This window comes from Notolepis coatsorum (genome assembly GCF_963971535.1).
Source record: "Notolepis coatsorum genome assembly, chromosome: 2".
NCBI classification, from domain to species: domain Eukaryota; kingdom Metazoa; phylum Chordata; class Actinopteri; order Aulopiformes; family Paralepididae; genus Notolepis; species Notolepis coatsorum.
Genome location: NC_140166.1, coordinates 222,003,684 through 222,016,492, shown reverse-complemented (window position 1 = coordinate 222,016,492; position 12,809 = coordinate 222,003,684). Strand labels below are relative to the sequence as shown.

The 12,809-nt window shown below is 44.5% G+C and overlaps 1 protein-coding gene across 4 annotated transcripts in view; it reads right to left on the bottom strand.

The window, feature by feature from the left end:
• Nucleotides 1–12,809, bottom strand: part of hectd1 (HECT domain containing 1) — a 106,772-nt gene that overhangs the window by 54,543 nt on the left and 39,420 nt on the right. For all 4 annotated transcript variants that reach the window (XM_084309011.1, XM_084309010.1, XM_084309013.1 and 1 more), the window contains exons 13-17: nucleotides 12,704–12,809; nucleotides 10,339–10,561; nucleotides 8,454–8,717; nucleotides 7,121–7,197; nucleotides 1,178–1,312 (exon numbers count right to left, since the gene is read on the bottom strand). The exon at nucleotides 12,704–12,809 is cut by the window's right edge and continues 65 nt beyond it. In XM_084309011.1, the coding sequence (XP_084165137.1) occupies nucleotides 1,178–1,312; nucleotides 7,121–7,197; nucleotides 8,454–8,717; nucleotides 10,339–10,561; nucleotides 12,704–12,809 (805 nt within the window). The remainder of the gene's footprint in view (nucleotides 1–1,177; nucleotides 1,313–7,120; nucleotides 7,198–8,453; nucleotides 8,718–10,338; nucleotides 10,562–12,703) is intronic.

Here is a 12,809-nt window from a genome sequence, read left to right as displayed (position 1 = left end):
CGTTAAATACCAGGTTCTCCAGCGTCCTCTGCATCTGGTCCCTGGTGTCTCTCTCCGACCAGGAATAAAATTATTTAAACACCACATAAACCCATGGAAGTCACCACCACATCTGACCAAAAAGGGGGAGACAGTGGCTTGCAGTCGTCTGGTAATCAGAAAGTTCTCGGTTTGATTCTGGCTCCCCCTTGCAGGTGTCAAAGTGTCCTTGAGCAAGACGCTAACTACCTAACTGCTCCCGATGGGCAGGTTGCCTCCGCCATCATCGGTGTGTGAGTGAATGTGAGGCATAAGTCGTAAAGCGCTATATAAATGCAGTCCATAAAATGCCATGCGAACATCTGAGGTGCATTTATTTTCCATTTTAGTCAAATATGGTGACTTTCTTCAATTTAAGTCGTTTAAGACGCATGTTCAGATGGTAGTGAGGAATGAGCAGACAATAACATAACATTTTCAAGTAATGAGATTTAGATGGGCGGCTAAGTGGCGCAGTGGGCAAGGCGCTCGCCACTAACGCAGGAGATGCTGGTTTCGAGCCCAGCTCTCTGTGTTGCTTCCGGCTTGGCTGGTCGTTCATACTAATACAATTGGCAGTATTAGGGGTGGGAAGCTGGTGGGTGGGGATCGAACATTGTGGACAGCGACTCCTACAGGTCGGTTGGTGCGCCTGTACAGCAGAATCAGGAAGTATTGGGGGCAGCGTGAGCCTCCCCCGCGTTACTCCTCGCCACTGAGAGATTGCGCTGTTCAGGTGAAAAGATGCAACAGCTGCCTCCTCGTGTACCGGAGGGGACACGTGATGCAAGGCTTCGTCCACATTGCAGCCGACCAGTGGGAGGCATAGTCTAGCAACGTTCGAGACAGGGGAGGGTAGAATTGGACAATACGAAAAGAATTGGGATGGGAGTAAAATAGAAAAATGGGGAGAAAAAGTAGATAAAAAAAAAAGTTATGATTTAGCTACAGTCCATAAGTCTGACCTGTCTCTCTCTCGCCCTCTCTGACCCGTCTGTCTCTCACCTGCCTGTTGGTGTCTCTCACCTGCCTGTTGGTGTCTCTCACCTGTCTGTTGGTGTGTCTCTACCCGTCTGTCTGTCTCTCTCTCTCTCTCCCTCTCTGACCAGTCTCTCTCTCTCTCACCTCTCTCTCACCTGTCTGTCTGTCTCTCTCTCACCTGTCTGTTGGTGTGCAGCTCCCAGGCAGACTCCAGCTGAGTGGCGATGTTCCTCAGGGTGACCACCACTCCTCTGGGCATGCTCTCCACCGCCTTGAAGTGGTCGTCATACAGGTCTCGAGCCATCGTCTTCACCTGGAGGGAGGGAGGGAGGGAGGGGGGAAGGGCAAGACCAGACAGAACAACCTTTTCAATTAAGACCTGGTAGTTCACTAATGTTGACAAGTTGTGTTCTAATATTCTAGACACTAGCAGTGCCGTGTATATCAGCTTGCCAAGGGTATTGGACAGACATCAGCTTTATACAGTAACTAAATACGTGGTCATTTGTCTGCCCCTAGTGGTTGATATTTTCACGCTGCCCCTCCCCAATTGATGATGTCTTTGGAGGTACTGTCAAAGTCCATCTAGGGAAAAATAAAAAGACACTCCGACGACAGATTGGGGCGGGCAGGGTGAAAACATCAAACAATAGGGGCAGCAAAATTACGTATGTTTAATGACTCTTTAACACAATGGCGCCCAAGAACGTATATATCCGTGTTTCGAATCCATGCTTAAAGGACAGAGGACGGATATATCCGTGGCAAGTTGTTTTGGCTTTTATTCCATTTTAATAACCTATTCAAGGTCGCCGAGCTGCACTGCAGATGTACCCTACTCTTTGAATTAGCAAAAGTGTATTACTGGCCAGATCCTCTTAGGGGCGCTGTCGCGATAATGCAGTGTGCCCTGTGGCTGAACGGTGCATTATTTTTTTTACTTTCAATGGAGTTTCCAGTTAGCTGGATTCTGGATGTGCAGCCTGTAGCTTGGAATACGTTTTGGATCGCGGATTTCAGTGTGCAGTAAAGGAATTTATCATCAGCCAATGGACATATCGATCTACCAGATGGCGATCGATAACTGGGAAATGGTCTGGCGGATCCAACCGGCTCATGGTAAGATCTTTTTCACGTAAATTACAGCCCGATCGGGCCTTCTTATGATACACAACCAGGCAATCAGCGTATGTGGCTACTGAGACGAACACGGTTATTGGTAATCATCAACCTTTCATGCATACATGCTTGAGGATCGTGCCGATCATATGCAGTTTGAGTTTTAACTGTAGCTTATGTATAACGGAAATGCCATTGGATATAACGTTAGTAGCTATTAGCCCTTTATCTCGCCTTCCAGGAAATATACTAGACCAAATCCCGTATAACACTTATATTCACGGTGCTATAAAATGAGAACGTATTGATGAAAAAATTCTTTCTTTAAGCCATTTTGAAGGGACGGTTTATGGTCTCAATTGACAATGAGAATGCACAGATAGCAATACTATAAAGTATAGATTTAGCTCTACAAACAGCCCCAAGTCTGTTTACATAATGCTGGTCGTCTAGAGCAGTGGTTCCCAAAGTCGGGGTCGCGACCCAAAGGTGGGCCGCGAGCAGCCACGGGTGGGCCGCGAGATGATTAAAAAAAAAATTAAAAAAATTAAAAAAAAACAATTAAAAAAACAATAAAAAAAAAAAAAAAAAAATGTGTCAGGCCACTGAACTTAGAAGCAGGCCAGGACAGTGTTTCTAGTTGTATTCTAAAATTCTATTCTATTGTATTCTAAAATGTGACTATATGGTTTTATATTAAAGGGGTTATGCACTGCTATTCCTAGCACTATTTGGGCAACTTTACACACTTCCTGTGAGTCTATGTAACACATCTGTAATTTTTATTCCAAAAATAATCATTGTTTTATATTTCTAATCTTGTACTCAAAACCAGCATTTTTCAGCCTCATGAAAGCAGGCTATTATTGGCTTGGCTCCAACCATACTAGCAGAATGCTTTGAGTGACAGCCACCCACCAAATAGCTCCGCCCATCTCCCCGTCAGAGATTAGGTTTCAGGTTACATACAAATATGGTATGTCATAAATATAGAGATGTAGCAGTACTGTCTATCTATATATATGTTACCACTATTTGTAAAAGCCACAACCACGTTACCATATTTGTAATAATGTAAATCATTGTGTCGTTGTACATATTGTGTATACACCGTTAGAAGCTAACATAGCTTAGCTTGGTAGCTATTGTGCTAACAACATATCCCGACGTCCGGCTCGCTGGCCGGCATGCACGCCCGACACAAAATGGTTCTCTCCTCTCTGTACACCCCCGTCCCCACGGGTACCCTGCCGGGGAGCCCATGGACGCGACAACGGCGGCAGCCGTAGGGTGCTCGAGCCCGCCGTAACGCTAGTGGTACACAATAGCTATGAGCTAACTAACGCTACGGCCGCCGCTGTTGTCGCGTCCACAAGCTCCCCGGCAGGACACCCGCGAGAACGGGGGCACACAAGGAGGAGAGAACCACCCAAATCGAGCACTCATGCCGGCCGACAAGCCGGACACCGCGGTTGTTGTTAGCACAATAGTAGCCCACTGTGATGCACCGAGTGGGCCACCATTGATCAACATGCAGCGATGTGTAGCTTGCATGATGCGTGTGCAGTGCTTTGCCACACAGGTCTGAGAAGAGGACCTGCACATGATAGCAACCGGGAGCGTCGCGGAGCATTCAGCCTGCTGGCTACCTAGATCCACTTCAACCAGCCGAGCGTCGGGAGCTCCAGCAGCTTGTCGATGTGCTAATAGCCTGGAGCCAGCTACCGTTAGCTTGCAGAGGCTATTAGCACACCGACAAGCTGTGTAGCCAGCAGGCTGAATGCTCCGCGACGCTGGTTGAAGTGGATCTAGGTAGCCAGCAGGCTGAATGCTCAACGACGCTCCCGGTTGCTAACGCCGGCCCCGGCTGGTGCTAAGTAGCTAGCGATCGCTCCCGAGTCCCGAGAGCTAACGCCGGTCTGTCTGTCGAAGACCGAGGGAACCGCATCAGGCTTCAGCTGATTAGTGATCTTCTGGACAAGCCTTCCACCCTGCAGGTAGCAAGAATGGAGGCGGGCATTACTAAAACCACAGAGCCAATCACATCACCGTGCGCTATAAACAGCGCCCTGTGACGTGCACCAGGTCGTCAAATCAACATGACCTGATTTACTAGAGGCAAAGAGGGGATGGGCTGTAGCTGAGGAATTCGCCAATATAGTATTTAGGCCCAAAAACACATTGATACGAACTCCTATTACTATAATACAATATAGTACAATTTAACACTTTGACTGCCATGAAACGTGTTTTGACGTCATTGCTGGCCATGCTCAAGTTGCCGGGGGACGCTGTACAGCGTCCTTATATCAATATTTCAAAAATCTGCGATCGGATTCATATGTCCCCTCCGCTGGCCTGAGATCCACCAGCAGGACCCACTGAGCTCTCTGGCGGTTCAGGAGCGCCATCTGGTGGCCGATCGACGCAATCGCTTTAACAGGAAGTGGCATAGAGGTTGTGCTACGTCCGTAGTACTTCCGGGTGCTCGCTATAGGTCCCGCGACTCTGGCTCGTCACGCTACACAGTGATCGATTGCCAATAACTCGATAAACAACATGATTTGGACGTATATACCATTATACAAGCTGGAGATGGACCGGGTAAATTTACATCCCATAATGATAAGATTTCAACTCTACGATGATCGGCCAACGGCGCGCGGAGACTGGGGTGAGTTTCAGCGTGTAACGTTACCGTCTTCGATACTAACTGCTATTATCAACATTTGACCCACATTAGATGATTGGTATAACGCTGCCCACGGAATTATAAACGGCCCCTAGCTCATCCGGTCAACATCAGATGACGTGTAGTAACTTCTAGAAGTACGTCTAGTTGTAATTTTTTATATCGCGCTGATTGCCATAAAACTGTATTGCATCATCAATATAATGTATTTGGGGCTATAGATCACGTTCTGGAGAAAGCTGCAGAAAGAGATGAAAACATACTTATACATTAGACCATACTTTATTTACTATGAATATGTGAATGAAAAAGTTTAACGTTGCTACACAATGAACAATACATATAGGACTTTGAATGGGCCCTAATAATGGCAATGTAGCAATAGAATTTAAAAAGTTATAGCCCTGCAAAGAAGGGGACTTTCTCCATAGACAAATAGCGCTGGCAATCTATGGTATATCATGAATTTAACCTTAGGCAACCAAAGTGTTAACTTAATAAATAAACAAAAACGAAAAATCTACTTATTTCAACGAACATTTCAAACTAAATAACAGATTATGCACATAAAACGCTGAAAACAACCGAAGCAACAATAGTATTTTAATGAGGCTATGATTATTATCATTATTATTTTGCAACAAGTTAGCCCTCTCATAAATAGCACATATAAATGAATAACTAACTTGAACTAACTTAATAGGATTGAAGTGATATTTGGCTTAAAAAATCGGTCGCCTGGCAAAAAAAAAAAGAAAAAAAAAAGCCTGACGATGTGCATTGGGCCGCGGCTCTCTGACGCCTTATTTTCTGGGCCCTGGCCTGAAAAGTTTGGGAACCCCTGGTCTAGAGCAGTGATTCCCAACCTGGGGTCTGGCGCAGGGGGTCCGCCAGACCACAGATGATTTGAGTTCTCTTTTTTTTTTTTTTCAGATAAATATTTAATTAGCATATTTTTATCATCAGAAGCATGAATAGTCTCTCCACTACAATAAAAAATAAAGATAAATAAATAAACATCTAGACATGATTTTTGAACGTTAACAGTAGGCTACCGGGTAGCCGCTAAAACGCGAATCAGTTGACTGTATCACTTTCCGTAGCTAGCCTAGCACGCTAGTTAACTTTCTCGGCTCGTCTGCAGTCAGCCGCCAGAGGCGAAAATGTGTGACAAACGAAAAGGAGATGACGGCAGCTCATCTGCAAAAAAAGTTAGGACCTACAGCAATCGCGAAAATTACATCACCATGGGCTTCACTGAGGGACCAGACAAACGACCCGAGTGTGTGATTTGTGGAGAAAAGTTGGCAAACTCGAGCCTGAAGCCCAGCAAGCTGAAGAGACATCAGGCGTCTAAGCACCCAGAAACCGTTGGGAAGGATCCGGACTTTTTTCGGAGGAAAGAATAGTCTCTCAAGGCGAACAAGCCTGTTGATGTTAGAGTAGCGTGGAGCAGGGGTGGCAGTGATTTACAGAAGGCTACCGAAGCCTCCTTTGAGTGTTCGCTTTTAATTGCAAAAGCAAAGAAACCGCACAATATTGGCGAGCAGCTCATCAAACCAGCCTGCATCAAAATGGTTTAGAAACTGTGCGGCCCACAGGTGGCGGATAAACTAAAATCAGTACCACTCTCGAACAATGTAGTGAAAGACCGAATTGATAAGATGTCAAGTGATTGCGAGCAGCAGCTGTCAGAAAAGCTTAGAAAGGGTCCATTTGCCATACAACTTGATGAAACTACAACTGTCGCAGACGAGGCTGTGCTCATCGTTTATGTGCAATATATCGAAAATGAGGATTTGAAGCAGGACATTCTCATGTCAGTCAACCTTACTACCACCACTCGAGGTGAGGATATTTTTACTGCAGTGGATTCTTACTTCATTCAGCATAAATGCAAACCGTTCACCATTAGGGCCTGATTTGAGAGGATGAATACAGGATTTGAATATTGGCCAACATTTTGAAATACATATGGTGCAAGATGAGATTTGTTGATTGAAGGCACAAGTCAAAGAAGCATAGTGGGTCTAATTATGATGCATATGCCTGTGTATAAGCAGTTTGTTATTAAAATGACAAAAAAAAGTATTAAAATGACAAAAAATAGTATTTTATGGTATTTTATTAGGAGGGGGGTCCAGGAATTTCATCAGAGATGTTTGGGGGTCCCTGGGGGAAAAAAGGTTGGGAACCCCTGGTCTAGAGTGATATTAGATGCATCCCAATGGCCGGTAACTGCATCTATCAAACTGCATATTTGTGGAGGGTTGTCAATTAGCAGAGACATAAATCAACATAACAGCTCACCTTCTGTTTGGTTTTCTCCAGCTTGGATTTCAGCTTCCTTCCTCTCTTCCCTGTCCAGCCCGTCACGAACTCTGAGCCTGAACACAACAACACAACATGTACCTCGTAAACACAACAACACAACATGTACCTCATAAACACAACAACATGTACCTCATCAACACAAGAAGTACCTCATAAACACGTCACACTTCATGCCCTCATGATTCTTCATGCCCGCCAGGTCTGAAGGTGTTTCTATTGAACTCACCCAGCCAGGTCTGAAGGTGTTTCTATTGAACTCACCCAGCCAGGTCTGAAGGTGTTTATACTGAACTCACCCAGCCAGGTCTGAAGGTGTTTCTATTGAACTCACCCAGCCAGGTCTGAAGGTGTTTATACTGAACTCACCCAGCCAGGTCTGAAGGTGTTTATATTGAACTCACCCAGCCAGGTCTGAAGGTGTTTCTATTGAACTCACCCAGCCAGGTCTGATGGTGTTTATACTGAACTCACCCAGCCAGGTCTGAAGGTGTTTATACTGAACTCACCCAGCCAGGTCTGAAGGTGTTTATATTGAACTCACCCAGCCAGGTCTGAAGGTGTTTATACTGAACTCACCCAGCGAGGTCTGAAGGCGTTTCTATTGAACTCACCCAGCCAGGTCTGAAGGTGTTTATATTGAACTCACCCAGCCAGGTCTGAAGGTGTTTATATTGAACTCACCCAGCCAGGTCTGAAGGCGTTTCTATTGAACTCACCCAACCAGGTCTGAAGGTGTTTATACTGAACTCACCCAGCCAGGTCTGAAGGTGTTTCTATTGAACTCACCCAGCCAGGTCTGAAGGTGTTTATACTGAACTCACCCAGCCAGGTCTGAAGGTGTTTATACTGAACTCACCCAGCCAGGTCTGAAGGTGTTTATACTGAACTCACCCGCCAGGTCTGAAGGTGTTTATACTGAACTCACCCAGCGAGGTCTGAAGGTGTTTATACTGAACTCACCCAGCGAGGTCTGAAGGTGTTTATAGTGAACTCACCCAGCCAGGTCTGAAGGTGTTTCTATTGAACTCACCCAGCCAGGTCTGAAGGTGTTTATATTGAACTCACCCAGCCGGGTCTGAAGGTGTTTATACTGAACTCACGCAGCCAGGTCTGAAGGTGTTTATACTGAACTCACCCGCCAGGTCTGAAGGTGTTTATACTGAACTCACCCAGCCAGGTCTGAAGGTGTTTATATTGAACTCACCCAGCCAGGTCTGAAGGTGTTTATATTGAACTCACCCAGCCAGGTCTGAAGGTGTTTATATTGAACTCACCCAGCGAGGTCTGAAGGTGTTTATAGTGAACTCACCCAGCGAGGTCTCTGCAGTGAAGGAGTGCTTGGTGCCCCGGTTGGACTCGAACACGAAGCCGGGCAGGTCCTCCTTCAGGATGGTGGCCTGCTGGCCGTCAGAGTTGTGGATGGCGATCTCCCCTTCCTTCAGGCAGGTGAGGGACCAGTTGCCCACGGTGAGCTTGGTGGGTCCCAGGGTGGACAGGACGGGCTGGCTGGACGTCACCGGCTTCACCTGACTCCTGGCTCTCTGCAGCTTCTCCAGGAACTCACTGCGGGACTCTGGAGAGGAGATCATTAACGTCAGAGAGACGAGATCACGTTAGGGCTGGGGGCGATAAAATCTCAGATTCTTTCACACCACATCCGATTTACGATTTTAATCTATTTATTTCTCTTAAAAACTAGAAACGCCAAGGAAATCATTCAAATAAGCTTTGTTTTTATTTGACAAAAAAATGATCAAACCAAGATGAATTTCCCTATTGGGATTGAAGTGCAAACCTAACTTTCACCAATCTTCACTTTATATATATATATATATATATATATATATATATATATATATATATATATATATATATATATATATATATAAAAGGTTATTCTTGATCAAACAAAGATGAATGTCCCTATTGGGATTAATAGTGCAATAACTAGCTTTTTCACTTAAAACAAATAAAAGGTGCCTCTTGATCATCCTCTTGAAAGCTATCTGGCTGCACGTTAGCCTAGCTTAGCACAATGAATGGAAGCGGACAGTGCCGGTTAGCCTAGGCATTGTCCAACTAACACTAACGCTTCCATTCATTGTGCTAAGCTAGGCTAATGTGCAGCCTTCTACTGAACGCACAGAGAGGAAACTGGTATCTATCTTCTCGTCTGTCTCTGGAGAAGACTGTAAGCTACCGTAATTTCCCCAAAATGTTGGCGTGTTTCTTTAAAGATCCATGGAAACGGTATTTACAGCTTTATAGGGAGGTGTAGTCTGACGTCACTTTGGACCGCCCGCGAGGTCCACCCGTATAGGGATTTATCATTGGGAAAATGGATTATCGGCTATTGTAACAATTCTGCCTCATTCTGGAAAGCGTTTCCATTTTTGCAAAAAACGAGTTCGCTTCCATCACTAACATTATTGTTTAAGCATTTTTGGTTGAAATAAAATTCAGCGATTTATATATATAATACCCACAGAAAGGTACACCGTGCAAATGTTCATGATTTATTTGTTTTAAACGAGACGATTTAGAAATGGGCAATGGGGGAAATACGTTGCAATTTTGCGAGGTGGACCGGCCGCCTAAATATTAAAGGCAACCAACTTGTGTCTAGCCACGCCCAACTTGCATCTAGCCACGCCCCCGCGGCAGCAGCAGAGCGACGGAGCGTAGCGGCAGAGCTCCGTCGCGGCAGCATTATGTAGCAGTAACCCCCCCTTTTTTACCATCGACAACTAGCTCAACTGGCAGCGCTGCCTTGCTGTGGATCCTGCGGTCTGTCGATTCCCTTCAATTTTATTTATTTTTTTTTTAACATGCATTCTTTCGCCGGTTAAGTTTAGGCATGTTAACTTTAAGCATTGTTTCGGAGTTGGTTAAGGTTAGGCATTGTTTCGGAGGTGGTTAAGGTTAGAAGGGTTAAGTTTAGGCGCTGTTAAGGAGCTGGTTATGGTTAGAGTTTGTCTTAGAGAATGGCAATAGACAGCCTATTTCCGCGCTGCAGCTCTCTCGCGCTGCCGCGGTCACATGGGCGTAGTGGCCAATCAGAGAAACGCTAAACACAGGTTGGTTGCCGAAAATATTCACGCGGACCGGCCGGAAACAGCAATGACGTAACCACTACACCTCCCTATGGTGAGCGTGTGACAGTTTGTTCCGTGAGTCTCCCCTCCTCCACCTACCGGAGCTGTCGGAGCCTCCCTCGGGGCTGCCGCTGGAGTACATGGTGGCCAGCTTGCCGTCCAGGATGAACCGGAACCAGCCGTTGGAGCCGTTGGAGAGCTCCAGGGCAGCGGCGTCGGACCAGATGTACAGGCAGTCTCTGCCTCGGATGATGGACCAGTCTCTCCAGTGGTAGGGCTTCCCCTGCTGGACCTCCTTAGCGTCCTCCTGGGGCTCGTCCTCCTGGTGGAGACAGATACACATCAGTGAGTGAGTTATAAAGAGTCAAACTAAAACTCATCACCACGGTGGTAAATTATAAAGAGCCAAACTCAACCCTATGACTAGGTGGTAAATTGCCAGCAGGGCCCCAAATTTGTTAAAAAATGTGCATAAGTTACTCTGCTCACTCCTTGTATTCACTAGGAATAATATTGTTACAAAGATCCCCTCAATTTTATATAACAATTTATCTATAAGTCTTGACAGACACAACCATTCCACCAGACATGCTTCTGCACAAGGCTTTACACTTCCAGAAGTGAGGTCGAATGCAATGAAGCGAACTGTCATGTTCCGTGGTATGCAGGGATGGAACTCTCTTCCCAGACATGTTAAGCAGGAGAATGGTAAATGTCGGTTCAGAATCTTGGTAAAACAACATTTTCAACCAAAGAAATTGACATTTCCTAATAGATAGAGTGTACGTAAATGAAAATGTATGTGTCTGATAAAGAGATAGGGATATACGTAGACGAAAATGTATGTGTCTGATATGGATATATTATTAGAAGATTGTATAATTGGTTGATATGAACATAGATAATGTATGTAAAAGCTAAATAGTATATTATGCTGTATTGTATTATGAATTAATTATGAGTAGGTATTGTTGTATTGTATTATGAATTGATTAGGAGTATGTAGTGTTGTATTGTATTATGAATTTGATAAGGAGTATTTATTGTTGTTTTAATTGTCTGTATGCCATGTGAATGTTGCGAGTGTATAAAGTCTGTAACTGTATTTTACGTGTTATGGACCCCAGGAAGAATAGCCCCAGCACTGCTGTGGCTAGTGGGGATCCAAATAAACTTAAATTAGGGCTGGGCGATATGGCCTAAATATGATATCACGATATTTTCTGACCTTTCGGCGATACACGATACACATCACGATGTTTTTCTTTTTTTCCCCAAACAATTCATTATGAGGCTTACCAAGACAGTATTTGAGTTTGCAAGCTAACATTAAAGACTAAATAAAATACCCATGCATTTAGCATTTTTATATTATATATTAGATTTAGATTATTGGATTATTAGATTATATATTGCATATATTTAGCAATGAGATATTATATGATTTAGATATGAAATATGATTAATTGAAAATGGGGGACCCTGATGTAAACAAGACGAAAGACTTTCTCTGGTCTGCATCCCCTTAACAATTGTATGTATTGAGCTGTACTGTACCCATTCTGCAATATGTTAATAAAGTTTTAAATCAATCAATCAATCAATAAATAGCATTTTAGCATTTTTATGAAACTACTGTATATTTGTATGTCTCTAAATGTTTTGATGAATTGAAAATGGAGGACCCTTATGTAAAAAAGCCGAAAGTCTTTTTCTGGTCTTCATCCCCCAGTCCACTGTTGTTGTATTGAGCTGTACTGTATTGTACCCATTCTGCAATCGTTAATAACGTTTTCATTCATTCGAGAATAATTTTGATTGACAGTCGAGTCTGCCAATTACGTCACACCGATTGAACCCGCCCTGCTGTTCTTAGCACCAATCGGCAAGCTCTATGCGTTTTTTACTTCCGCAATTGATTTTGACGAGAGCTGAGCTCAGCTCAACGACAACAACAGCTCCCAATCCCCGAGTGATTACCAGCGCACCGCAGCATGACTAAACAAGCCATAATGATTTTATTGCAACGAATGTTATAATAAAAGCCTTTCCATACATCTGTCTGATTGAAAACTTTATTAACAGACCGCAGAATGGGCATGCACAACTCCGCACGGGCTGAGATATGAACAGTAACGCTTGCTATCTGTCGTCATCGGACGTTGCTATGTTTGGGTAAATACGCTAATGTTATTGAACGTGTAACTATATAACGTTAATGCCACAAAACGAATGCCTTTGTTAATAATAATTAGTAACTTTGATGCAGTAGTGTGTGTGGGGGCGGCGTTGTTCAAAAGTTTGAACGGGTGTGGACCAGATTGACGCGACACAATCCTCTTGGGCAAAACATCACGATATCCACAATACGTTAAAAAAGTGTATCGTTAATGAACTGTACCCGATATTTATATAATATCGTCATATCGCCCAGCCCTAACTTAAATCCCCCGTCCTCCTCTACCTTCTCTGGCTTGGTCTCCTCTTGGTTCTCGTGGTCTGAAGCGGGACCAGCCAGGCTGGACACCTTGCTGATGACTCCCAGTCTGGCCAGCTGGTCCAGGAACACG